At 44.2% G+C, this 27,720-nt stretch overlaps 1 protein-coding gene across 1 annotated transcript in view; it reads left to right on the forward strand.

Annotated features, from left to right (window-relative positions):
• ADAMTSL3 (ADAMTS like 3) overlaps window positions 1–27,720 on the forward strand; it is a 283,673-nt gene that overhangs the window by 151,106 nt on the left and 104,847 nt on the right. The window contains exons 6-7 of the mRNA XM_079954170.1: window positions 279–405; window positions 26,149–26,223. Of these exons, the coding sequence (XP_079810296.1) occupies window positions 279–405; window positions 26,149–26,223 (202 nt within the window). The remainder of the gene's footprint in view (window positions 1–278; window positions 406–26,148; window positions 26,224–27,720) is intronic.

Genomic DNA, 27,720 nt, shown 5'->3' on the forward strand with positions numbered 1-27,720 from the left:
TAGTAGTTTAAAATTGTGAACTGCCTTGGGTGCCTTGGCAGAAAGGCAGTGTGTGTGTGTGTGTGTGTGTGTGAGAAGTTATTTGCTTTTGTGGTTAGATAATAGTATATGTTTACACACACACACACACACACACACACACACATCTGAGTCTTTTTTTAATATTGCAATTTCAATTTTTCAGTGAGATAACATTATTATTCTTTTATTAAAGAAACCGAGAGAAGGCCTGTAACAACTTTGCCCTTTTTTTCTGACTGTCCTGTTGACATTGGCAGGCGGTTGGCTGTGATCGGCAACTCGGGAGTAACGCCAAAGAGGACAACTGTGGGGTCTGTGCAGGAGATGGCTCGACGTGCAGGCTGGTGAGGGGGCAAACTAAGACACACCTTTCGCCAGAGAAAAGTAAGTTAATTATCGTTCATTCTAATCCTCTAACCCCCAGTGGTTCACTCAGAGCTCTCTGGTTCTGCAGCTCCTGCTCAGCCTTATTCTGCGGGATCTGGCGCTGGAGCGGCACATGACAACTGAGTGTGCTCAGTGGCTGCAGGATTCTGATGCGGGAGATGGCGGGTGATGGGAAACGGTATTTGTGTATGGATGGAATATCCTGGAAGAGCTTGTGGCTGGCTAGATGGAACCTGATGCAACATTTTTTTGCAGGGTCCCTCTTAAAAGGTAAAGGTAAATGGACCCCTGACCATTAGGTCCAATCGTGACCGACTCTGGGGTTGCGGCGCTCATCTCGCTTTATTAGCTGAGGGAGCCGGTGTACAGCTTCCGGGTCATGTGGCCAGCATGACTAAGCCATTTCTGGCGAACCAGAGCAGCATACAGAAACACCGTTGACTCTGCCAGAGCGGTACCTATTTATCTACTTGTACTTTGACGTGCTTTTGAACTGCTAGGTTGGCAGGAGCAGGGACCGAGCAGCGGGAGCTCACCCCGTCATGGAGATTTGAACCGCCAACCTTCTGATCGGCACAGCGCCACCCGCGTCCCCTTACCCAACAGTATTTCCCCAGCAAAATTTAAAATGAGATAGAAGTGGACATAAGATGGGTCTGGGATACAAGCAGAGGTACCGTTGAACAGGATGAAACCCGTTATAGTATCATGACATCTACGTGTGCAGCACCAGATTTTGAGAGGCTTCTGCCGTTGTCTGTTTTCCTTTTTGTCTCCACAAAATTTGAGAAGTCTGGATGCTGAAGAAAGGTGTGAGCGTTGAGCAGAGGCAGGAGTGGCTTAGAGCCTGGATGACTTGCAACGTTCCCAAGTCTGGGCCTGACCAGCTGCCACTATGCCTGGTTCAACATTTAGCTCATCCATGAATCCATAGGGTAACCAAAGCCAGCTACTACCTTCTTTTTTTGCACAGTTTCATCTTTTATTTAGTCATCCCCATCTGCTCTGTGTGTGTGTGTGTGTGAGAGAGAGAGAGAGAGAGAGCGCTAAATGATACATAGAATCATAGAGTTGGAAGAGACCACAAGGGCCATCGAGTCCAACCCCCTGCCAAGCAGGAAACACCATCAGAGCACTCCTGACATATGGTTGTCAAGCCTCTGCTTAAAGACCTCCAAAGAAGGAGACTCCACCACACTCCTTGGCAGCAAATTCCACTGTCGAACAGCTCTTACTGTCAGGAAGTTCTTCCTAATGTTATTAAATCTGCCAGGACAATCAGATGCATTTTGTCCAGACCAGTATGCATCTGTCACTCTCAGTGTGGCCAAATATATTATAGGGTGTCAGGTGTGCGCGCGCAGGAGCCAGGCCCTGTGACCAATAGGACTTTGCAGGACTGGGGCCTTCCTAAGTTTGTTCTGAAGAGGCAAGGCACGGCCTCACAGGTGAGGCCGATTGGTAACTCACAGCACCTGGTGGCAAGAGCCAGGAAGGGATATAAGGTCAGCATTTCCCTTTGGCTCTTTGCCACAGCAACACGTTCCCTGCCTTGTTTCTTGATCCTCGGACCCGTGACTTCGTGACGCTTTGCTTCTTGTTCCTCGGACCCCTGACTTCGTGACTCCTTGCTTCCTGACCCTCGGACCCTTGGCTTCTTGACTGCCAGCTCTCTGACCCTTGGACTCCTGGCTTTCAGACCCCTGGTCCTGACATCCCCTGCCAGGACTTCGATCGCCTGTGAACCGGACCGTGTCAGAGAAGAGGAGTTTGGATTTGAAATCCCACTTTATCACTACCCGATGGAGTCTCAAAGCGGCTAACATTCTCCTTTCCCTTCCTCCCCCACAACATACACTCTGTGAGGTGAGTGGGGCTGAGAGACTTCCGAGAAGTGTGACTGGCCCAAGGTCACCCAGCAGCTGTATGTGGAGGAGCGGAGATACGAACCTGGTTCACCAGATTGCGAGTCTACCGCTCTTAACCACTACACCACACTGGCAGAGGTTACTGCCCACACATTTCTGCTGAGCTTTCTTGCTTGTGTGGTGGCACCTCGGTAAAACCACTTCTTACTGTTTGTAGCAAGAGTTTTCCCCGGAGGCAGAGGACAAGAACAGGAGTCATACTCAAATTCACAGTCAAGAGCTGCTTTATTGCTTGACTGGTTGCACAAGCATTTCTGTTACTATTATATACAAGCTGTTTACATTCCTTCTTTATCTCTCCAGCACGGTGTAATTTCAGTCCAGTAATTAACAATCCTGACACGGCTAAACAGACAGTATCAGCAGCACACATTGTCTTACTTCCAACCTTGTTGTCAGCATGCGTGCCGACGGTGTGTGCGTGTGCTTTCCTCGTGCAGAAATTGCAGCCTGCAACGTTCTTCCTTTATTTGCACCTCCAGCTGACACCAATCAAGCCTAGAGTGCCACTCCTACACGCTAAAGAAAATTCTGGAACCCTCTTACAGCTTCCAGGAACTTTTATCTGTTTCTTAAAGAATGCTTTCCTAACAAAATATTGCGCTGCAGCAAGCAGAACCCAACAGGAACTGACCCAAGACATTTTGCAATTTCCCTCTTTGCAGTTTGTGACACGGCTTCAAGTTTTAAAATGTTTGTGCCCATTTAAAAAATAAAAATGCAGCATTTTTATTTTATTTTATCCTACCATATACATTAGGATAATGTGTTCTGTGTGTTCCTTATTTTGCTTCTTTAGTGCTGGTCATTATCCCTAGCAATAAAGATTTGATTAGATTATGCTATACCAACCTTACAAGGTAGTTGTAATGTTTATCGGAAGCAGCAGGTGCAAGGGGGTGATAATAAGGCTGCTTTCCTGGGCAGTGGAGCCTGAGGGCCATGTGGCTGCACCAGTGGAGCCAAGCTGGTGCTCCCATCCATGCACCCACAGAGCCCTGACCTCATGACCACCAGACATACAGGTCAGCAGCAGCCATGAAAACGTTTGGAGGGCAGCTCTGTGGCGTTGCCCTCCTTCGCTGGCTGCTCCTGATGTTTACTGAGATGATGTATGTGAAACACTTAGAGGGAAATGGAAGAATAAGACACCCCAGCCTTGTAGATAGTGTCCATGAAAGTTACAAACTTATATATATATATATATATATATAAAATTACTACCTTACACACTGTTTTGTTGCCACAAAGTGGAAGAAGAATGGTTTTTGTGGTCAGTTGGAGACAATTTTTACTAGCCTCTGGACAACTGCTCACCCAAGTAGTTGCAATAACTTCATTTTCAACCTTGATCTGTTTCCAGTCTCTGATATGTCTATTTCCTAATTACTTGCAAAGACAGTCAGAAAGAAAGAATTATTTGGAAACTTAGCCCTTAGAAGCAGTTTGAGTATGGATAATAAATCAATTTATTGACTGGATTTGAACAATTTATTCTCACTGGACTTCTTCAGCTTAGCCATTGGATTGCCTAGAGCAGGGGTCAGCAAACTTTTTCAGCAGGGGGCCGGTCCACTATCCCTCAGACCTTGTGGGGGGGCTGGACTATATTTTTTGGGGGTGTGTGTGAATGAATTCTTATGCCCCACAAATAACCCAGAGATGCATTTTAAATAAAAGCACACATTCTACTCATGTAAAAACACGTTGATTCTCAGACCGTCTGCAGGCCGGATTTAGAAGGCAGTTGGACCAGATCCGGCCCATGGGCCTTAGTTTGCCTACCCATGGCCTAGAGGGCAGACATAATGCACATGGCCCTGCGGGTTGCAAGGGAGAAGAAACTTCTACAGATCAGAGAGGAGGCAGCCAATCTGATGCAAGGCCGGAGAGCACTGAGGCTCCTGTTGTGAGGTGGAAACAGCTGGAGTTTGGCTTGAGACAGCATCTCACCAAGAAGCTCGGCTTCTTGCTCGTTTCCAAGTGTGCTGCAATTTTATTGAGACGCTGAACCGTTGCCAGGAATGGGGACTTCAAACAAAGCTTTGAGAAATGGTTGGCTTTATTGAGGGCCTGATCCCCCTCTGAATCTCGGCGCAAAACGGCGCATTGCAGACTCCCACTGGTCTTGATGTTCTTTGGATCAAAGCCACGGTTACACGGTTTCCTCATCATTCCACTTCAGTGGGGTTTCGAGATGGAATCCTGCCTAAATCTTTCATTTCATTCTTTGGGCGGAAAGGTGTGACTCTACAATGCATGTAAGCATTATAGTGCCTAAAGTCGTATTTTACATAAGTCGTTCTTTGTCACTGACTTGTTGCGGTGCATAGTTTTTTTAAAAAAGCAAAACGTTGCCGCCCCCGCCCCCACTGTTGCTGATATAGCATATGGAAGTTGTTTAGCGAAATGGTCCCTAGAGTGAAAGGAATGGGAAAACATAGTTTCTCTTAGTGATACCACGTCAGCTGAGGTGTGTATAACATTTGCAGCTCTTACGGATGCCTTGCCAAGTAACTACGGCAAAGGAGCATGACCACAAGGCATTGTGCCAGGGCTAAGCTTGAGGTGTGCCAGGAGCCAGGAGGAGGAAGTTGTAGAGCAAGCCAGAAGCCAGGTCCAAAGGACAAGGTGAGAAGTAAGCTAGGGCCCAAAGTTCTTCACCTAGCTCAAGGTTATCATCTGAACTAGCCGGATGTTTAACTGATAATCACCACGGTCTGTCCGTCATTTGAAAAATGAAGACTTCAGAGCTGTCTTGCCCCAAAATGGCAACTTGACAGTCTGTTTTGGCGACCGTAACCTTGGTTTAAGGAGCCATTTGGCGCCTAGTTTAAATATCTGATGGGACGCAGGTGGCGCTGTGGGTTAAACCACAGAGCCTAGGACTTGCCGATCAGAAGGTCGGCGGTTCGAATCCCTGCGACGGAGTGAGCTCCCGTTGCTCGGTCCCTGCTCCTGGCAACCTAGCAGTTCGAAAGCACATCAGAGTGCAAGTAGATAAATAGGTACCACTCTGGTGGGAAGGTAAACGGCATTTCTGTGCTGCTCTGGTCTGCCAGAAGCGGCTTAGTCATGCTGGCCACATGACCCGGAAGCTGTACGCCGGCTCCCTCAGCCAATAAAGCGAGATGAGCGCCGCAACCCCAGAGTCGGCCACGACTGGACCTAATGGTCAGGGGTCCTTATATATCTGTACTTCTGTAGTCCTGGCGGTTGACTGTAACAGGAGCTGCAAAAGAAAATACAAAATATTGCCTTTCCTTTCAACAAGTGGATACAGTAGTACCTCTGGTTACAAACTTTATTCGTTCCAGAGGTCCGTTCTCAACTTCAAACCGTTCTTAACCTGAGGCGCACTTTCGCTAATGCGGCTTCCCGCTGCATGCGTGCTCACCTCTGATACATGACTTCCGCTTGCATCGCGGGGCAACATTCGCAACCAGGAGCATCTACTTCCGGGTTAGCGGAGCTCGTAACCCGAAGCGTGCGTAAGGAGGACGGTTCATAACCAGAGGTATTACTGTAATTATAACCCCCTGGCATCACTTCAGCATCTCAAAAGCACATTGCAAATCAAAACAGATTCAGATTGCTTTGACTTAATTAATTGTTTAGGCAAATACAGATCACAAGAGGTAATTAATCAAATCAAAACCAGTGGGGCCTGAAACAAAACTTTGGGATATGGAGTATTCAGCTTCAGGCTTCTAGCCAGCAATGCCTTTCGCCAGGATACTTCATCCCACTGCCACTCCCATTCCCATCTATGTCCCTTCCTTCCATCCCCGCATTTGCCATTGGACTGTTTTTGGGTTCTGTCCCCTCTCCCTTATTATTATTTTAACTTCTGCAAACCTTGACATTTTCCTGAGCGTGCTGTTCATTTGCTCTGCTTTCTCGCTGGTCCCGTTTGGCTACACGTAGCCATCGTAACTCAACACCTGAGTTTATGGTTAACGTGCATGGTTTCTGAATTGGTTCGCAGCCATAATAGGTGAAGTACAGTACCAAATAGTGGACGTTTTGCTGAAATTGTGAGGTCAAACGGCACAAAAGTAGCTGCTTTGAACATAGGAAGCAAGCTGTCAGCCTAATAGTCTGATTGCCTTTTTAGAAAGGCAACGCTGCCAGTAAGATGTCAAGCCCCAAACCCCCCCCCCCCCCAACTTTCTGGGGAAATGATCAAGCATTTGACTGATGATATTCAAAAAGAAAGTGTAATAAGTTGTAAAACCTGCCTGACCTCTGGGAAAGTGGAATATCTTAGGCCTTATGTGCATGGAACTCCCATCAGCATCAATATCAATTCTGTCTACTGGAAAGCTTTTAGGGCTGAACTCCTCCTCCCCCTCCATATATCTCTCTCTCTCTCTCTCTCTCTCTCTCTCTCTCTCTCTCTCTCTGATTTTTCTCCTGTTTTAGTGACTGGCAAAACATAATACGAAAATATTCCATTCTTGATGCAGACAAGAACTGAACAAGGATTTGTAGATTGTTGTCCAGAGTTCTTGACATGGTTTCAGTTCTTCTCTGAATGTCCTAATGCAAACACACTGGAGAAATCTGTCAATAGCTATGTCCGTCCGCCCTTAGGGAAAACAAGGTCTTCATTCACATCCGGTCATGCCCCATGAACGTTCCCCATATACAAGTGTTCTTATGCAAAATAGTTCTGGATTCGTTCTAGCAATAAGAGAGGTAGTGCATGTGATTTGCACTAGATACGTTGCTGAAGTTTGATGCAGAGGAATTTGTAAAAGTTAACATCCCTATTTAGTTGCTCATGAGCAATTTTCGACCCGAGCAGCGCTAGGGGTGGAGGACAAATTTCATTCAGTTTGCATTGAAAGGCATATTACCTCTTTGAGCATGGGAGATCAGTGGACCTTTTGCAGCAGTTGCTATCAAGCATTTCGGATGGAAGAAAATCTGATGAGACTGTGCCAGAGCTCCTTCGAGAACTGAGGACCAACAAAGAGGGCTACCAACAAAACCGGCAGAGAGAGACTGACAGAGACTTGAAGGCCTCAGATGTGAGGAATCCAGGCTAAAAACTGTTTTGTGGACATTTATTCGGGAAGGGACAGAAACCGGGGAAGGGAGGGAGGGGAGAACAGAATTTTAACTTTTGTGTTTGGCTATTATGACCTATATTTAATATAAAAAGGGGGAAATTTGTGGAAGGGAGTTTGGGTCGACCTTAGAAAAGGATTTAATATTTATAAGATAATTGGATAAGCAAAATTTGGCCAAGTAATAAGAACTAACTTTAAAAAAATAAATAACAATAATATGTAAAGGATGAGAGATAAGAACTTGCTGAGCTAATTATTTGAATTAGGATGTATGAAGGGGGGGTGGGGGGAAGTCAGGAAGTGGGGTTAAGAAAGCAAGGATATGAAATTATACATGTTTTGTCTTTGTTTTTTCTTTTTTTGTGCGTGTGTGTTTATAAAATGTGAAAATCCAATTAAATTTTTTTTTAAAAAAAAGAAAGGCATCTTACCAAATTGAAACTTTGTGAAACTTAGGCAAACTGGAACACAGTCATCCTTTGAAATCTCCACTTCTCCATGCTTTGCAATGCAGTTCTGCAGTCAGGTAAAATGTATGAAATGTATTTACTGGGGTAAAATGTGCATAAAGATGCTTCTGTTAGTGCAAGGAGCATACAAAATGCACTATATTGGGTGAAATTGCTTGCAGGAACACATATATTAGGCAAACTTGCATACAAAATGTGTATAGCAGGAGAAATTTGCACTAAAATTATGAGGTGGACAAAAAATGCTAACTAATGTGGAATTGTGGAGATCTGAATTTAATATTGAAAAAAAAGAGAGAAATGGAGAGAAACCAAAATGGACAGATTTTTTCCATCTTCAGGAAGGCCCTCATGTCAAAAATGTGTGTGTGTGTGTGTGTGTGTGTGTGTGTGTGTGTGTGTTATGCAAAAGTCTCAATGTGGGAAAAGCCATGAAGTCAGCCAATGGCTCTCTCCATTTCTGCAGCTCCTATCAACTGCCAGCTCTTCTCTCCCCTGCCTCTGGCCGGGTGCATCAAATCACAAGAGCAGGCACCAGAAATCACGGTTCAGGAGAAATCGTGAAGCCAGCCAAAGCCTCTACTTAGCTCTACCCTTATTTCAGACATCGTGATATAATGGTATATTGCAATGTTTTGTGGTTGTTTAGTCATTTAGTTGCATCCGACTCTTCATGAGAGCCAGTGTGGTGTAGTGGTTAAGAGCAGTAGTCTCGTAATCTGGTGAACTGGGTTCGATTCCCCGCTCCTCCACATGCAGCTGCTGGGTGACCTTGGGCCAGTCACACTTCTCTGAAGTCTCTCAGCCCCACTTACCTCACAGAGTGTTTGTTGTGGAGGAGGAAGGGAAAGGAGAACGTTAGCCACTTTGAGACTCCTTAGGGTAGTGATAAAGCGGGATATCAAATCCAAACTCTTCTTCTTCTTCATGACCCCATGGACCGGAGCACACCAGGCACTCCTGGTTTCCACTGCCTGCCGCAGTTTGGTCAAACTCATGTTGGTAGCCTTGAGAACACTGTCCAACCATCTCATCCTCTGCCGTCCCCTTCTCCTTGTGCCCTCCATCTTTCCCAACATCAGGGTTTTTTCGAGGGAGTCTTCTCTTCTCATGAGGTGGCCAAAGTATTGGAGCCTCAGCTTCAGGATCTGTCCTTCTAGTGAGCACTCCGGACTGGTTTCCTTAAGAATGGATAGGTTTGATCTTCTTGCAGTCCATGGGACTCTCAAGAGTCTCCTCCAGCACCATAATCCAAAAGCATCACTGCCTTGTCATGGCAAAGGGGCTTGAATAACTCAGAGAAGCTATGAGCTATGCCATGTGTGGCCACCTATGACAGGTCATAGTGGAGAGTTTTGACTAAATGTGATCCACCTGGAGCAGGAACCGGCAAGCCACTCCAGTATCCCTGCCAAGAAAACTCCATGGACAAAAACAACAGGCATATAAAAGTTATGACACTGGAAGATGAGCCCCTCAGGTTGGAAGGCGTCCTACAGGCTACTGAGGAAGAGTGGAGGACAAGTACAAGTAGATTCAGAGCTGATGAAGCAGCTGGGCCAAAGCCGAAAGGTCGCTCAGTTGTGGATGTGCCTGGAAGTGAAATGAAAGTCCAATGCTGTAAAGAAAAAAAATATTGCAATGTTTAGCTGATGATTCATCACGATGTTGAAAATCAGATATCACCCAGCATTCTGGGTGAAGTGGCCTGGGAAAGTGTTTGCGCTGGCAGAAATTCCATCACTAGAAATGTGATGTTACTAAACAAAATTAGCCACTGAATCAAAGCAGTGCTACAGGCACTATCCTGGCCCACCTTCATGCTGAGTGCCTTGCGCTGAGGAATGACCCTCCAAAGAGAAAAATGAATTTTTTTTCCTCAGAGAAGAGGAGGGAAAGATTGCCAGTGCTGCATTAGCAGCAGAAAAACGAAGGCAGGAAAAATGGAGAGTTGGGATGTGGTGGGAGAGAATGCGTGGAAGTTGTAGGAGGGGAGGGGAAAGGAGAAGTGGAGGTGGTGGAACATGGGTAGGCAAACTAAGGCCCGGGTGCCGGATCTGGCCCAATTACCTTCTAAATCTGGACCACGGATGGTCCAGGAATCAGCGTGTTTTTACATGAGTAGAATGTGTCCTTTTATTTAAAATGCATCTCTGGGTTATTTGTGGGGCATAGGAATTTGTTCATGTTTTAAACGAAAAATATAGTCCGGCCCCTCACAAGGTCTGAGGGACAGTGGACCGGCCCCCCTGCTGAAAAAGTTTGCTGACCCCTGTGGTGGAAACTCAACACAGTTGTGTGTGAGTTTTCAGCACAAAAATTGATTTGTGCTTCTTTTCTGTAAATTGCAAGGAAGTTTTAAAGCTATTGTCTTTACGCTAGCAGTGATGCAGCCGGTTGAGAGAGAGAGAAAATGAAAGAACAGGTAAATAGATAAAAATGTGATTACTATTTTTCTGGTAAATTAAAAGCATTTTGAGTTTAGAAATCCCTTTTCTAAGCAATTTCCTAAAGCAGTTACAGGTCAATAAGCAGGAGCGTTTTCTTTCCAGATGTCTTATAGAGAGGGAGTCTCCCTCTCTATCAGATCTCTCCTGTATGGAAAAGAAACATTTGAAATTATTTTAGCAGCTATCTCACAAATCAACTCGTTGTTTAAAGGTTCCAAGAGGATCCTCTGGACGTTTGCCTCAAACCAGTCAAGTGTTTATGGCTGAAAGCCGATGCCCTAATGAGTATCATAAGGGAACGGAACAATATTGCATTCCGTCGTGGGCAGAAAAGGCTTACTGTGTTAGGGCTGTTTCTTCTACCTCTGTGGTCTCACCTGAGCCCCTTCTCCAGAATTTTGGAGATTTTGCTTGGCGATACCGGCATTCGATGAGAATAAGCTGCAAGCTCTGGTATTTCTTTCTGTTGAATGATGTGGCACCAGGCTAAGACGGATTTTATCTGTCTAATGACCCATAAGTCCTTTTTTATTTCCTGAGATCTGTCTTGCTGGTTTTAGAATTTAATGACTTCATTCCCCCCCCCCTCCAACTTTGGAATGTGCTGGCTTTTTAACTCTTTGGAAGTATTAGCAGGTTTCCAAAACGTACATCGCTGCTTGTGAATTGGCGGCGTGCTTGCGATCCCACGAGACCTTCCATAGGGGAGAAGAAAGAGTGTCTGAGGCAGAGAACTCCTGGCATTAAACACCTCTCTTCCCCGTTTCTCAGCCCATGTGCTGGGGTATGCATTGCAAGTTGGGGAGAGGCGACAACAAAGGAAAGAGAGACAGGCCCCCACTCTTCTCCAGGCCACTGCAGTCATTTACAGTGCCTGCATTGCACATAACTCTCTGGCGGGTTGGAGCCATAAACAGAAGCACTCCATACGGCAACCTTTTTTGTGGGGAGGGGAGAGGGGTGACCCCACTTGCCACGCAGAGCTGGTGGGCTGCCTTCAGTTTCCAGGTTCCCAGATAGTATAGCTCTGGCATATATATTTGTGCCACAGTTGTTTCTAATCAAATAGGATGTGTAGGTTTTTTGAGTTGCTGCAAATGGCTGGACTGCAGCTGGACTACTGCAATGCGCTCTACGTGGGGCTACCTTTGAAGGTGACCCGGAAACAATTACTGTATTTTCCCATGTACAAGACTAATGTTCCCCCCAAAAAAAATTATGTCAAAAATTGTTGTTGTTGTTTAGTCGTTTAGTCATGTCCGACTCTTCGTGACCCCATGGACCAGAGCACTTCAAAAATTAGGGGGCGTCTTATACACGGATAGTGCCGAGGGTTCCCAGAGGGGGTTTCCTTTTACTATAAGAACAAAAAATTCAAGTTGACTGATACCCATGAAGCTGAAAAGTTCCTGAGAAGGTATGAAAAAGATCTGGGCAAAGAGGAAGTAAGACCGCGAGGAGGAGACTTGGATATAGAGGAGAGGGGAGGGAGAGGAGGGAGTGGAGCCGAGGGGGAGGGGGAAGAGTCAGAGGAGGAAACGGAAGACATAAGATCGGAAGAGGAAGAGGAGGGAGAAGACAGAGCCTAATAGAAAGAGAAATACTAGACTTTAAATCAGAACTTAGGATAAAGTGTACTTAGTTATAATTTGAGATGACTCTCAAGTTTCTTTCGTGGAATGTGAATGGCTTTAACGATAAGACTAAGAGAAATAAATTTGAAAAAATTATAAAGAATAAAAATATTGATGTCATTTGTTGCCAAGAAACTCATGTTGCCAAAAAACACAAGCATATTTTAATAAATAGGAAGTTGGGAATAGAATTCATTAACTCAGACTCTAAGAAAAAAAGAGGGGTGGTAATTTACGTGAAAGAAAAACTAGAACCCAAACAAATCTGTAAGGATGAAGAGGGAAGAATCCTAGGAGTACAAATCAATTACCAGGGAGAAAAAATAAATGTGGTTACAGTATATGCCCCAAACTCAAATAGACTGGAGTTCTTTAAAAAAACTGGAGCAATTTTTATTAGACTTAGATAATAACAAATTGGTCTTGCTAGGAGATCTAAATGGAGTACCGACACCAGAATTAGATAGAAGTGCAAAAAAAAAGAAAGAATTTAAACCAAGGGAAATTACCGAAATCTTTCAATGACTTGGAGGAAAATTTGGACCTAATAGACATATGGAGATACAAAAATCCTACTACAAAACAATTCACCCACTTCTCCGAACCGCACCAGAGCTGGAGTAGGTTAGATCAGATATGGATCTCAAGAGAACTAATAATAAGAGTGGCGAAATGTGAGATCCAGCCCAGAACTCTGTCAGATCATAGCCCAATAACATTACAACTAAAGGGGAAGACCCAGGGGCTATACAGATGGAGAATGAATGATTATTTATTCGAAAAAGAAGTGATTGAAAAAGCCAAAACTACTATAAGAGATTATTTCGACTTAAATATTAACAAGGGGACAGATATAGATATAGTATGGGATGCTAGTAAAGCAGTGTTAAGAGGTCTCTTGATACAGCAAAATAGCCAAAGAAAAAGAGCCAAAGAACAAAAAAAGGAAGACTTAATTAAACAAATGAGAGAATGTGAGAAAAATATGATAGGAAACCCTAATAATGATGGCTACAAACAACAATATAAGATGCTCCAAACAGAATATTCAATATTAATAAATCAAGAGGTGGAATGGGGAATTAAATTAATGAAACAAAAGTTCTTCGAATCGGCAAATAAAACTGGAAAATTCCTGGCGTGGCAACTAAGAAAAAGGAGAAAACTCAGTTTCATTAATAAAATAAAAGTTGATGAACAAGTCCTGGAGGAACCCAACGAAATAAAAAAGAGCTTCCTTAAATTCTATGAAAACCTACACAAAAAAGAAGAAGAAGATATAATAGGAATAGGAATATACTTAGAAGAAAATAGCCCCAATAACATATCGGAAGAGGAAAGAAACAACTTAAATAAACCTGTAAAAACAGAGGAAATTCGAGAGGCAATTAAGAGAATGAAACTGGGGAAAGCCCCAGGTCCAGATGGGTTATCTGCTAAGTACTACAAGACCCTAGAGGAATATATAACACCGGTATTATGTGAGGTAATGAATGCGATATTAAGAGGAGGGAAAACGCCAACATCTTGGAAAGAAGCATACATCACGTTGATTCTGAAACCAGATTCAGATAAATTTAACATTAAAAATTACAGACCGATTTCATTATTGAATAATGATTATAAGATCTTTGCTGACATAATGGCACATTGACTTAAAAAGTGTTTAACTAATCTTATCCACACTGACCAGGCTGGTTTTCTACCCAATAGACAAATAAAAGACAACATAAGACATACAATAGATATCATTGAATACTTAGAATGCCACAACGAAATTCCAGCAGTCTTAATGTTCGTCGATGCCGAAAAGGCATTTGATAATGTCTCCTGGGGTTTTCTGATAAAATGTTTGGAAAAGTCAGGGATAGTCGGCACATTCTTAGAAGGAATTAAAACAATTTATACACAACAAAGTGCCAGACTAATTATTAATAACAACTTGACAGAACCGTTTGAAATAGCGAAAGGTACCCGACAGGGATGCCCTTTGTCACCGTTACTGTTTATTATGGTGTTAGAGATAATCTCTAATAAGATAAGGAAAACCCCAGAGATTCATGGCATAAAAATCGGAGCGAAGGAATATAAATTGAAATCATATGCAGATGATCTTATGTTGTCGTTGGAAGATCCAAAAAAGAGTGTTGGCAAGGTGCTAGAGCTACTAGAAAAATTTGGAAAACTATCTGGATTTAAATTGAACAGAGGAAAAACTAAAATAATGACTAAAAACCTGGAAAAAGAGGTAAAAAATGACCTTGAAATTCAAACTGGGATTAAAATAGCTAAAAGAGTAAAATATCTTGGAATCTGGATAACTATGAAGAATATAAATCTGATTGAAAATAATTATAAGAACACATGGAAGGAAATAACAAAGGATTTGGATACGTGGAATAGAATACACCTCTCTTGGTTGGGGAGAATGGCAGCGATCAAAATGAACCTATTGCCAAAATTACTTTTTCTATTCCAAAATATACCGATAATCAGGGGAACCTCACTATTCAAAGATTGGCAGAGGCTACTATCTAAATTCATCTGGCAAGGGAAAAGACCAAGAATTAAATTCAAATTGCTCACAGATCAAAAAGACAGGGGTGGTTTAGCGGTTCCAAACTTAAAGCTATACTATGAGGCCGCATGCCTCTGCTGGGTAAAAGAATGGATTCTCATTAAAAACAAAGATTTGCTAGACCTAGAGGGATTCAATTTGAGATTTGGTTGGCATGCCTACCTATGGCGGAATAAGGGAAGGGTACATAAAGGTTTTTCTAACCATATTTTCAGGGGGCCACTGCTAGAAGTGTGGGAAAGGAATAAAAAATTGTTGGAACAGAAAACCCCCTGGTGGTTATCACCAATTGATATCCTCATAATAAAAAAGACAAACATCGAGGGGGAAAGATGGACATATGAAGATCTATTGATTAAAACAGAGTCCGGGTGGAAGATTAGACCATATGACGAAATAAAAAACAAGTTAACTGGTTGGATCCAATATCACCAAATCAACTCCATGTGGACGGAAGATAAAAAGATTGGAATAAGTGAGAAAAAATCCAGATTCCAGATTGAAATAATAGAAGGCAAAACAAAATTACTATCAAAAATGTACAGCCAGTTACTTGAGTGGGACACCAAAGATGAGGAAGTAAAGGAGGTAATGGTGAAGTGGGCAGTGGATTTAGGATATAATATAGAGTTTGACAGGTGGAAGGCGCTATGGTGCAAAGGCATGAGCTTTTCGGCATGTACAACACTTAAGGAAAATATGTACAAGATGATGTACAGATGGTATTTAACACCCGTAAAATTGGAAAAAAATTATAAAACAGGCGATAAAATGTGTTGGAAATGCAAGAGAAAGGAGGGTGATTTTATTCATATGTGGTGGTCGTGTGGGATACTCAAAAAATTTTGGGAATCCATCTATAATGAACTAAAAAAAATCCTTAAATACACCTTCAGTAAAAAACCAGAAGCCTTCCTGCTGGGGATGATCGGTGAAGAAATCAAAAAGGAAGATAAAACATTTTTCCAATACACAATAGTGGCAGCCAGAACCCTCATAGCACAGTACTGGAAAACATCAAAAATCCCAACAACAAAAGAGGGGCAATCCAAATTATTTGATTACTTACAACTGGCAAAATTGACACAGAAAATAAGAAATCAAAAAAGTATAAAATTTAATAATGAATGGGATAAATTCAGGATATACATGGAAACAGAGATAAAGGGAAAATAAAAATAAATACATATGTATATGTAAAAATCACAGTAGGTATGAGATAACGCTTACTACGTAAAAATTTTCTTTTTCTGAAAAGATACTGCAGATAGATAAATAAGATAACTTTTTCCTAAATCGAAATAAAGGGAAGTCAATTAGTGTTATTGTTGAGTCAATGTAAGTTGAGCTATGTCTTGTCTTTTCGTTTTTATTTTCACTTCTTTTTTTCTTTTTTTTTCTTCTTGTTTTTTTTTTTGCTCTTTTTTTTTTTGACTGTGTATTTTGTAACCTGTATGTTTGTAGTATGTATGTATGTTAAAATTTAATAAAAACAATAATAAAAAATTAGGGGGCGTCTTATACACGGATAGTGCCGAGGATGGACTGGCAATTGGTTGTTTCCGCAAAAATTGGGAGCGTCTTATATATGCGGCAGCTAGACTGGTGACTGGGAGTGGCTGCTGAGACCTTATAACACTGCTCCTGGAAGACCTACATTGGCTCCCAGTACATTTCCGAGCACAATTCAAAGTGTTGGTGCTGACCTTTAAAGCCCTAAACGGCCTCGGCCCAGTATACCTGAAGGAGCGTCTCCACCCCCATCGTTCAGCCCAGAGACTGAGAACCAGCGCCAAGGGCCTTCTGGAGGTTCCCTCACTGCAAGAAATGAGGTTATGGGGAACCAGGCAGAGGGCCTTCTCTGTAGTGGCACCTGCCCTGTGGAACGCCCTCCCACCAGATGTCAAGGAAAGAAACAACTATCTGACTTCTAGAAGACATCTGAAGTCAGCCCTGTTTAGGGAAGTTTTTAATGTTTGGTGTTTTATTGTGTTTTGAATATCTTGTTGGAAGCCGCCCAGAGTAGCGGGGGAAACCCAGACGGATGGGTGGGGTATAAGTAATAAATTATTATTATTATATAGCAGCGGATCTGCACTGCATGCAGAAGGCCTCAGGTCCAGCCTCTGGCATTTCCTTGGAAAGTTGCCCAAAAACCATGAAAAGTTGCTGCCAGCTGGATAGCTCAATGGTCTGAATAAGACAGCTTCTGGTGTTGGAACACTGACTGCATGTGACAGTACATTTCTTTGTTTAACTCAAATTTATACTGAGATTATCTATATCTATCTACCTTATCTATCTATCTATATAAAATCTCAGGAGAGTTCACAACCTAACTTGAAGGATCGGGTGGAACATTGCAAAATACCAAAATAAAACATTACAGATGAAGGTCGAATGCAAAATATGCCTAGTTCATCATCTCAGCAAGCGTATCAGGTAGTTTAGGCTGAGAGATAGTGACTGGCTCACTCCTCACCTGGGTGGTGATTTGTACCTGGGTCTTCCCAGGCCCATTCCAACACTCAAACCCACAGACAGCAACTCTATGAACAGGCGTGGGGCTGAGCTGCAAGAGGCTCTCCATCTTGTTTTGTTCTGCCCTCAGAGTCTTGAGCGTTGGACAGATTCAAGGTTATCAATGACTACTAGGCATGATGGCTATATTCTACCTCCACAATCAGAGGCAGTAGTGCTTCTGAATACCAGTTTCTGGAAGCAGTTTCTGGTGCTCTTGTGAATGGGTCTTGCCTTAGAGTTTCCCACAGGCATCTGGGCTGCCGCTTTGAGAACAGGATGTTGGGCTAGATGGAACGATCTGATCTGGTAGGTTCTTCGTATGTTCTTAGGAGGTTTATGCAGTGCTATTTTTCTTATTAAAAAAAAAAAGCACTGCATTTTTTAGAATGCCTCCCTTGTTCTCTTATAATAGCAATGGCGCCTATCTGAGTTCAAGAGAGTTTTGGCTGGAAAATGCCTTGGGTTTATGTGTGAGAATGGGAGATGGATGGTGTCAGGGCCTGGGCAGAAGAGGCATGGTGGAGACTGCCTCCTCAGCTTGACCCTTCCAGGGGAGGAAGACAGTTTAGAATTACAACAGGGGTTTGAGGGAGATCACAGCTCAGAGGTGGATGAGGGGAAAAGTTGAGAAATAATGGGAGAGGAGGAGGAGGAAGAGGAAGCAACAGGGGTTGACAGCTGATGGACACAGTGTCTTTAGAAAGCATTCCAGACCCAGCCTTGAAAGTAGGAGAGCAAAGAGCTCAAAGACAGAGGGCACGTACCAGCACCCATAGAGGAGATGATGAGATTGGTGAATGAGGAAGTGGAAGAGAAGGGGAAGGGGGTGGAGATTCACTCGGGACAACTCCATTATCCAAGAGGCTGGGTTCTATAGCCTCTCTCTGTAAATACTGAATAAAAAGTGGACGGTAAGAATCATCTCCTTGTCTTTGTACGTTCCTGGGCAACTGGCCATGGGAGTCGCTGACAGCAGCCTGACAGATGGGACGAGAGAGAAAGGGTGTCTCTTGTATCCTCTTCTCACTTTGGCTCTACTTGCTACCTGTTTCCCCACAAAGGAACTTGGCCCTTGAGTCCAAAAGATTGCCCACTGCACTCTTAACCTATTCTAATTGCGTTACTAATAGCCTTTTGGTGGGTTTATCTTTCATGATTCAGTGGCCTTGTAAAGATTTCCAGATGAACATAAATAATCATGGGTAAATTATAACTCCACCTGATATCTAGTAATGAGATTACCACACCTAGCATGGCTGTTCCAGCAGCTGTAACCCAATGTGTTGATTGTGGATGCACACTCTCATAGGAATGAATTCCTGAAACAACAGTACTTCTAAACGGTTAGGCATATGGTGGTTTTGTTTTATTTTTAATAACAACAACAATAACAACAACAACAAAAACAACAGTTTTTATTTATACCCCAACCTCCCTGGCCAGAGCCGGGATCAGGGCGACTAACACCAATAAAATTACAATAAAAACATAATTGGGGGGGGGGAGAGAAACAAACCAATTTAAAAAACAGGTTAAAATACAATTTAAAATGCAGCCTCATTTTAAAAGTATCCCATAGATCAAAACCATAAGGGGAGGGAAACATAAGGGTCAGACTGAGTCCAAACCAAAGGCCAGGCGGAACAGCTCCGTCTTGCAGGCCCTGCAGAAAGATGTCAAGTCCCACAGGGCCCTAGTCTCTTGTGATGCAGCGTTTCACCAAGTCGGGGCCAGTACTGAAAAGGCCCTGGCCCTAGTTGAGACCAATCTAACCACTTTGCGGTTATTTGGTTGTTATTTGTGGACCTTAAGGTCCTCCGCAGGGCATACCAGGAGAGGCGGTCCCGTAGGTACGTGGATCCTAGGCCGCATAGTCCTTTACTTTTAATGATGTCTACATGAAGATTGTATCACATTATTTCACCTCCCATTCAGACAGTAGATGTAACTTGCTGCTCACCTGGTAACAGGGTCAATCCCCACGAGGCTTATTTAATGTATCGTTCTGAGTTTATGAGGGGTTATATGATCGTATGGGGACGCAGGTGGCGCTGTGGGTTAAAGCCTCAGCGCCTAGGGCTTGCCGATCGAAAGGTCGGCGGTTCGAATCCCTGCGGCGGGGTGCGCTCCCGCTGCTCGGTCCCAGCGCCTGCCAACCTAGCAGTTCGAAAGCACCTCCGGGTGCAAGTAGATAAATAGGGACCGCTTACCAGCGGGAAGGTAAACGGCGTTTCCGTGTGCGGCTCTGGCTCTGGCTCTGGCTCTGGCCAGAGCAGCGATGTCACGCTGGCCACGTGACCCGGAAGTGTCTCCGGACAGCGCTGGCCCCTGGCCTCTTAAGTGAGATGGGCGCACAACCCCAGAGTCTGTCAAGACTGGCCCGTACGGGCAGGGGTACCTTTACCTTTTTATATGATCGTATGCATTTCGGTTTGTACCCTTCACTGAATCTATTGGGATGAAGGGTAGGCTAAAAGTCGCCTTAAGCAACCAATCAATAAATGGTGGGTGTTTTATAACTCAAATCCTCCTTTGCAGCAGATGAAGGATGGAAAAAATGGGCAATGTTTCCCCCTTTTGTGTCACGCAAACCCCACTGCTCTCTCAATGTGCAGGAGCAGCCATGCCCATATATTCGGACATTATTAAATGTAGGACTTGGTTGCATCTGCTTCCCTTGAAAAAATATTGCAGGAATTTAGAATGTACTTTCTTCGCTATGCATATATAGCAGCATAGTCTTATTGATTTAATAGAACTGTGTGGCTTAACGGCCCCCTGTGCACCACTTTGCAAGAATATAAGGGGTTTTGTTTCAGTAAGTGTATGGATTGTACACTTGATGACTAGAGACCTTTTTAAAGCTGCAGGCTTGGTGGCAGATTGTGGTTCATGCTGAGCTCCCATTGTGCTTATTAATGTCCCCCCCCCCTCACCCCCAAAAGGTGTAAGAGGAGCATAAGAAGCCCAGAAGAGCTGTTTGAATCTAACCAAATCTCTGTGTAGCCCAGCAAACATTGTTCAACAGTGGTCGGTTAGATGCACTTCAAACTTGTCAAGCAGGGGTACAAAAATGGATGATAAGTATGGGGGAAAACATGTCAGTTTTGGGGGTGCCTGTACTTCTATACATCCCCTCTGCATCAAGCATAACTTCATTTTTTATTATTATTTCAGTAGCTTTGGTTGTCTGAAAACTCCACCCCAACATCGCTCTTGCGATCAGTGTGCATTACCCGTTTCTTGAATGCAACTGGTGTTTATTTTGCGGTAACGTAAAAAGAGAGAGGCTATGTCTATATTTAGAAGAGCTGTAACTACTGGCAGAAAGAATTGGTTGATTTGTGGATGGTGGTATTTTGGGTCACAGATCAGCAGCAGTGGTTTGCAGCTCAGCATAGGGCTTAAATACTTAACCAGTTGAATGGAGGTAAAGATAGGCACAAGGATATTGATTGCGTGGCGATACCCCCCCCCCCCACAGATGAAATAAATAAAGACACCGGAGACCAGAATTAAGGTTGATGGGCGAAAATGGCCACAACTTTATTGATTACAGGTAAGAGCGGTATTGGCTTTTTAGGCATTGGCCCCTAACAGAATAACCGGTCTAACCGGGGAGGGTTAATCACCAACAGGGGGAGCCCCCCCAGATGTACATCCGTAGGCGCTCCCCAAGGGGTTACCGCTCGGGAGTGCGCTTTAGGCCCTAGCCTCCGTAGGTTTCAGACGAGGCGACGCCCCCCGGAGTCCTTTAACGAACTACCCTCCAAGCATTGGGGGAGGTGATGGCGATCCTCCCCCCCGACCTCATTTGCATAACAATACCCTGGCCAATGCCTAACCGCCAAAACCAGGAAGTTGTGACGTTTGCTACGAGGTAGGCGAAAAAACCAAGGGGCTCCAAATTACAGCCAATTAGCCAAATGGAAAAACTCCTATCAGGCCCCTTGCGGCGACCAGCCGAAGCCCATAGCAAAGTCCGGAAGCCTGCCTAAAGGGTGGGTGGGTGGGATATCGCTGAAGCTGCCGAGGAGGAAAAAGGGGCGAGCCTAGGCTGCCCGGACCTTAAGTGCCCTCCCGGTAGTTCCGCCCACGGCGCCAGCCATTGGCTGGCGCTGCCAGAAATGAATATGCATGAGGCCACTGAATCCCGCGGGGCTGGGATAGCCCCGCGATAATGCGGGTGGGGGCGTGCGCCCGCAACCCCCCCCCTCCATAGCTCGGGAGGGGCTATAATTGCCAAGCATTTAAAGCATTACTTTGAAGAAACTATGCAAGATAGATTTACCAAAGGACCTACCTGATCATAAAGGGGCTTGTATTGAAACAGCTGCAAAAAGGGAGTGGGGGAGTCCATTCTAGCAGGGTGGTTCAAGGCAAATTCCTTCCTGATCCTGGAGCAAGGCATGCTTCTATTGCCTATCAGTTGATGGATGGAGGGAATGCACCTTGTTCCAGAAAAGAAATGATTCATTGGGAGTTCCTTTTAAGCTCCCAGCTGTCCCCCCCCCCCATTTTTTAAATTGATTTTCACAAACTTATAAACACACAAACAAACAAACATAGATCATAACCTTATTAAAACTTAATTATTAATTAATTAAAACTTAATTATTAACATTGTTAAGTGACTTCCTTGTATCCCCCTAGTTGAATTTCAATGCATATCATTTTAATGGTTTTCCAAATCAAAATTCTTAAATACCTAAGTTAATTACTTAACATCTTTCTTTCTTACCAATTCAGCATTAAACATATTAATTCATCACATTACATATTTAAGTCCTAAGCCTATCTGGTAATTGCAAGCTTTTTCCAATTAATTTAACTTAACGTATTTAACTAAATAATCATTAAATTTTGTCCATTCTACCTGGTACTCCCCCTCCTTCTGGTCACGGACTCTTCCGGTCAGGGCGGCTAGCTCTGAAAAATCCATCATCTTCATCTGCCATTCTTCCACCGTTGGTAATTCTTGCGTTTTCCACTTCTTAGCTAATAAAATTCGAGCAGCTCCCAGATGTTTTCTTGAAGCCACATTGGGACCTGCCCCACACCAACAGCACATAGGATGCCAGGTGTGGAGCAAGAGGGGAAGGTTTGCCAGGAACAGTCTTGGCAGGCTAAAGTTGGCTCATGGGCTCCGCATTAGCAGAAGGTCGGTCAAGATGATATTAGCATTCTACTGACCGCATTGTCACCTCCTGCTATAAGGTGGTGAGAATAGCCAGCCAGGGACTATCCACTAGTCTCTCAGGAGCAGATCTGCAGATTCCAAATGTAATAAAGGTAAAGGGACCCCTGACCATTAGGTCCAGTCGTGGCCGACTCTGGGGTTGCGGTGCTCATCTCGCTTTCCTGGCCGGGGGAGCCGGCGTACAGCTTCCGGGTCATGTGGCCAGCATGACTAAGCCGCTTCTGGCAAACCAGAGCAGCGCACGGAAATGCTGTTTACCTTCCCGCTGGAGTGGTTCCTATTTATCTACTTGCACTTTGACGTGCTTTCAAACTGCTAGGTTGGCAGGAGCAGGGACCGAGCAACGGGAGCTCACCCCGTCGCGGGGATTCGAACCGCCGACCTTCTGATTGGCAAGTCCTAGGCTCTGTGGTTTAACCCACAGCGCCACCCTTGTCCCTCCCAAATGTAATAGTAAAATGGCTAATCTGTAAATATTTCCCCACCTAAAACTGTGCATCGTGGCCTGATCCTCCGAGCCTTTGCACCAGGGTTTCCCAAACTTGGGTCTCCAGCTGTTCTTGGACTACAACTCCCATTATGCCTAGCTAACTGGACCAGTGATCAGGGATTGTGGGATTTGTAGTCCAAAAACAGTTGGAGACCCAAGTTTGGGAAACCCTGTTTTTACACTGTGTCCCAGATATGCTTTCCATATAAGGAAAAAAAAAATTGGCATTATTGATCTGACCCATCCATATATGTTGTTTCTTAATGATGCATACTTAGAAGGGGGAAAAATCAGTAGAAAAATATAATAGTGGATAGTTTTCCATTAGAGAATAGTTTTCCCTCCCACGTCTCTAGGTCTGATTGACCCCATTTCCCACTGAAATTAAACAAAAAGAAAAGAAAAGAGGGAGTGGTTTTTGCAACACAATGGAAGAATTGATCCCTTTATTGGAGGAGTTTATGAACTGGCGCAGGTTAGGGGAAATACTTTTATACACCTTTGAGATTTGTTTATGATCCCCCTCAAGGATAAAATGGGTTTAAAAGATCAGATCCTTACAGTGCCAAATTATGCATGATCCTCTAGGCTTCTATGGCAAATCTTAAGGACTTGCAGCCTTTAATCAGACCTGGCTTGAGGCTATACGGTCTGGAGAGTTAAGGTGTGATGGGGTCTGGAATCTAGAAACATGGACCACAGGTCAAGAATTTAAGCTTGTTTAAATCCCAGTGAATCACATAAACTGTACATGAGCACTTAATTTCTCACTTATGTGGTTTATTGGATTAAATCTAATGGATCTCATTTTAAAATGGAATAATGACAAAGTCTACAATTTAAAGGGTTCCTTTAGGCCCTTTTTAGCTAGGGCATGTGTTTTCACAATGAGCCTTCTGAAGCCCCAACTCTTCCTCCCAACACCCCTGCCTGCATTGCAAATGTTTTTCAAACTCAAAATATGTCATGTCCTACGATAAGATAATTATTTATTTGAAGGATAAGTTAAAATGTCTCATTGCACACACAAAGCTGACTCTAGGGTGTTTTGAGTTACACCCATAAATCCTGTTTCTCTTTTGTAAGAACTGAACTCCTGAGAGCTCATTGGCTGGGTTCAAATTTAATGCTTAACCATGGTTTATTGCTACAGAGATAAGCTACAGTGATTGTTTGTTTCTTCACTCCTTGTGATTGCATGTTTCTTCACTCCGCCTGCTCCTTGGTGTGGCCTTAAGGAAGAGTTCACTTCCATGTTGGATTAACCAAAGCTTGTTCAGATGTCTTAATCCAAACAAATTAATTTCTGATTAATTTTAACTATGATTTTGTCCTGGCTCCTGCCCCAGTCACCACAGCAGAGGCTCTTACTTGAGTTTATGAGAAATACCTTTATTACAAAGCAAGTACAGCAATAGGTAACTCAGTCCCAGAGCTTCTTCAAGTAGGATGGAGAGGTTAACTGAGCTAGGAGCAAGACCAGAATTCCAAAGTCCAAGATCAAAACTGCACAAGAGTGGCAAAGTTATCCTGGCAGGTTGAACATCCACCCAGCAATATAGCCTTGATTGTGAAAATTAGCCTTAGAAGAATGTCTAGCCTGATGCACTACAATTGTGTGTGTTTGCATCTGTTCCCAATGGCAGAGGTGTTGCCTGGCCCTGGGACACAACGCCAGACCCCATCTCCTCTGAATCCTGTTCAGCCACCCCAGGCTTAGGTTCTGAGCTCCTCCCAGTCTCCAACAACATTCCTTCATCCACAAGGAGAAAAGAAGCATCTGTGACACCTGTTCCAGCATTACCGCCTGCCCAGGAAGGACTTCCTAACACAGGCTTTGCTCAGCCTCCCCTCCCTCTTCCTCTTTCAGTGCCTCCAGAGTCTTCCATCTCAGGTCTACGCCCGAAGGCAATGACAGACTTGTGAAAGGTTTGTTGGAAGAAGCCAAAATTCAAACCATAGGTTGTGAAGCTGGCTTGTTTCTGCAAGCTGCAGTTAAAATTCACCACAGTTTAAGGTTCAGACACAACACTAAACTGCAGTTCATCCCTAATGAAGCTCCTTGCAGCTGCACCAGAAAGGACGCGTGAAGCACACGATCCTTCCTTGTAACGTGAAAAAAAAGGCTTTGGGAGTAGAGACAGCAATCATAGCCCCAATTATCCTTCCACTTCCATGCATTTGCGGGACATGGGGAAAGTGGTATGGAGTCACTTGGGACAAGCTGAGTTTGGCTGGAGTTGTCCATCTGCAACATAGAGATCATAAATGCTGGCCCACTGTAAGCATTTAACCAAATGCTGGAGCATTGTAAGCAGTACTAAGATCATTTATATAAACTTAAGCATGCTTGAACAAGCAGTACTGTATAAAAATCCTAAGTAATGTTGCTGTATTAACATTTAGAAAAGAGGGTTAGCTTGCTAAGTGTCAGTTTTGTTTAAAACCCATTTTTAAATGGAAGTAATGATCTGTAACAAATTGCAGGTATTTAGAGGGAGGTTCTCATTTGCAGCTCTCTAGTCACACAGCTCTCTAGTCACCCACGCAGGTGGCGCTGTGGGTTAAAGCCTCAGCGCCTAGGACTTGCCGATCGAAAGGTCGGCGGTTCGAATCCCTGCGGCGGGGTGCGCTCCCGCTGCTCGGTCCCAGCGCCTGCCAACCTAGCAGTTCGAAAGCACCTCCGGGTGCAAGTAGATAAATAGGGACCGCTTACCAGCGGGAAGGTAAACGGCGTTTCCGTGTGCGGCTCTGGCTCGCCAGAGCAGCGATGTCACGCTGGCCACGTGACCCGGAAGTGTCTCCGGACAGCGCTGGCCCCTGGCCTCTTGAGTGAGATGGGCGCACAACCCCAGAGTCTGTCAAGACTGGCCCGTACGGGCAGGGGTACCTTTACCTTTTACCTTTAGTCTGTAATGGCTTCAGTTGTTTCCTGCAAATCTTACTGTTTATTAAAGCCACAATCTGCCGCAGGAAATGAGTGGTGGTGGGGGGGCAAAATCCAGCTAAATAGCTGTGAAGTTCTTTTGCAAAGGAAATCTTGCATGGCACCACTGTTTTTAAACCCTTTCCAGCTATGAGGGAATAAAACTGGAACAGTAAGATGCAAATTGAACGACTGAGGTACAGAAAATAATTGTCCAGTAGCTGGACAGATTTACAAGTCCACATGTGGCTTAATAACAGTGTGTTTCAGAGAGCAGAACCTGGAACAATGTGCTTAATAATGTGTGTATGTTCCTGTTGTTTTAAGTAACTTATTTTTGAGGCATGCTTTGTGAACTGCTTCTCCTTCCTCATCCTCCTCTTTTGAATATCATGTTTGTTATGAAAAGTTATGTTTCCCTTGCAAGATTTAATTTCTGAAACTGTTCCTTTAATTTTCCTAGGGGAGGAAACCGTGATTGCTGTGCCACATGGGAGCCACAGTGCAAGAATTACTGTGAAAGGACCAGCACACCTTGGTATGAACCCTTTTACACATTACTAACAGAGAGGAATGGGACGCGGGTGGCGCTGTGGGTAAAACCTCAGCGCCTAGGACTTGCCGATCGCATGGTCGGCGGTTCGAATCCCCGCGGCGGGGTGAGCTCCCGTCGTTCGGTCCCAGCTCCTGCCCACCTAGCAGTTCGAAAGCACCCTTAAGTGCAAGTAGATAAATAGGTACCGCTTTATAGCGGGAAGGTAAACAGCGTTCCGTGTGCTGCGCTGGTGCCGGTTCGCCGGAGCAGCTTCGTCACGCTGGCCACGTGACCCGGAAGTGTCTGCGGACAGTGCTGGCTCCCGGCCTCTAGAGTGAGATGAGCGCACAACCCTAGAGTCTGTCAAGACTGGCCCGTACGGGCAGGGGTACCTTTACCTTTAACAGAGAGGAGCTTGGACAAAAGTATTCGATTTGGGTGTTTTGGGGGTTATTGGAGCTATAGTTGAAATACCTTACTTCTGCTTAGGCCTGATCCTGAAGTCCTATAGGTGTGCTCAGTTCGTCATGCAATTACCATCACACGATGGAGAGAGTGGAGCTGTGCTTGGTGGCTGCGTCCCCTCCATTGCATCCACATGACTTAGGACCACCACCCTGTATGTTAGGGGTGAGGAACCTCTGTCCTCCCAGATGTTTCTGAAGTCCCATCACATTAAGCAAGCATAGCTAATGGCCATGGATGAAGGGACCTGTAGTTCAGCAACTTCTGGTGGACTGAAGTTGTTCCATACCTGCTCCATACATTGTGGGGGAGTGGGGGGGGGGAGGTCTGAGCCTGTTCTACCTGTATAGGCTCCCTCTCCAGTTACGAACTATGAGCTATCATAATCAAAAACTCTGGTGCAAGTAGGAACGGGGGAGAAATCTGGTAGGACGTGAATGTGAATATACTTAATTTGCACTTTCTGAAACAGCGTGAGAGCCAAAACATAGCTGTCCTTAAAATAAAAAAAATCACACTTGTCTGAATTTTGTGGTGGTGTGTTTCACCACTGAAAGAATTTGTACAAAACTGCAGAGATATTAGTGGAAGTTAACATATAAAAAGTGTTGTAGTAGGCAAAATTGCTTGCCAAAATTTGAATCGGGCAAAAAGTGCATACACAAATGTGTGCAGTGGTACCTTAGGTTACATACGCTTCAGGTTACATACGCTTCAGGTTACAGACTCCACTAACCCATAAATAGTACCTCAGGTTAAGAACTTTGCTTCAGGATGAGAACAGAAATTGTGCAGCGGTGGCGCAGCGGCAGCAGGAGGCCTCATTAGCTAAAGTGGTGCTTCAGGTTAAGAACAGTTTCAGGTTAAGAGCAGACCTCCGGAACGAATTAAGTACGTAACCAGAGGTACCACTGTATATTAAAAAAAAAAAAAAGTACACTAAATTACTGATAAATTTTCACAAGGCATGGGGAGGGGTTTAAAAACAACAACTTGCCAACTGACGCAGAAATATGAAGAAAAATTAGAGATTGA

The sequence above is a fragment of the Podarcis cretensis genome, assembly GCF_951804945.1.
Source record: "Podarcis cretensis genome assembly, chromosome: 14".
Lineage (NCBI taxonomy): Eukaryota > Metazoa > Chordata > Lepidosauria > Squamata > Lacertidae > Podarcis > Podarcis cretensis.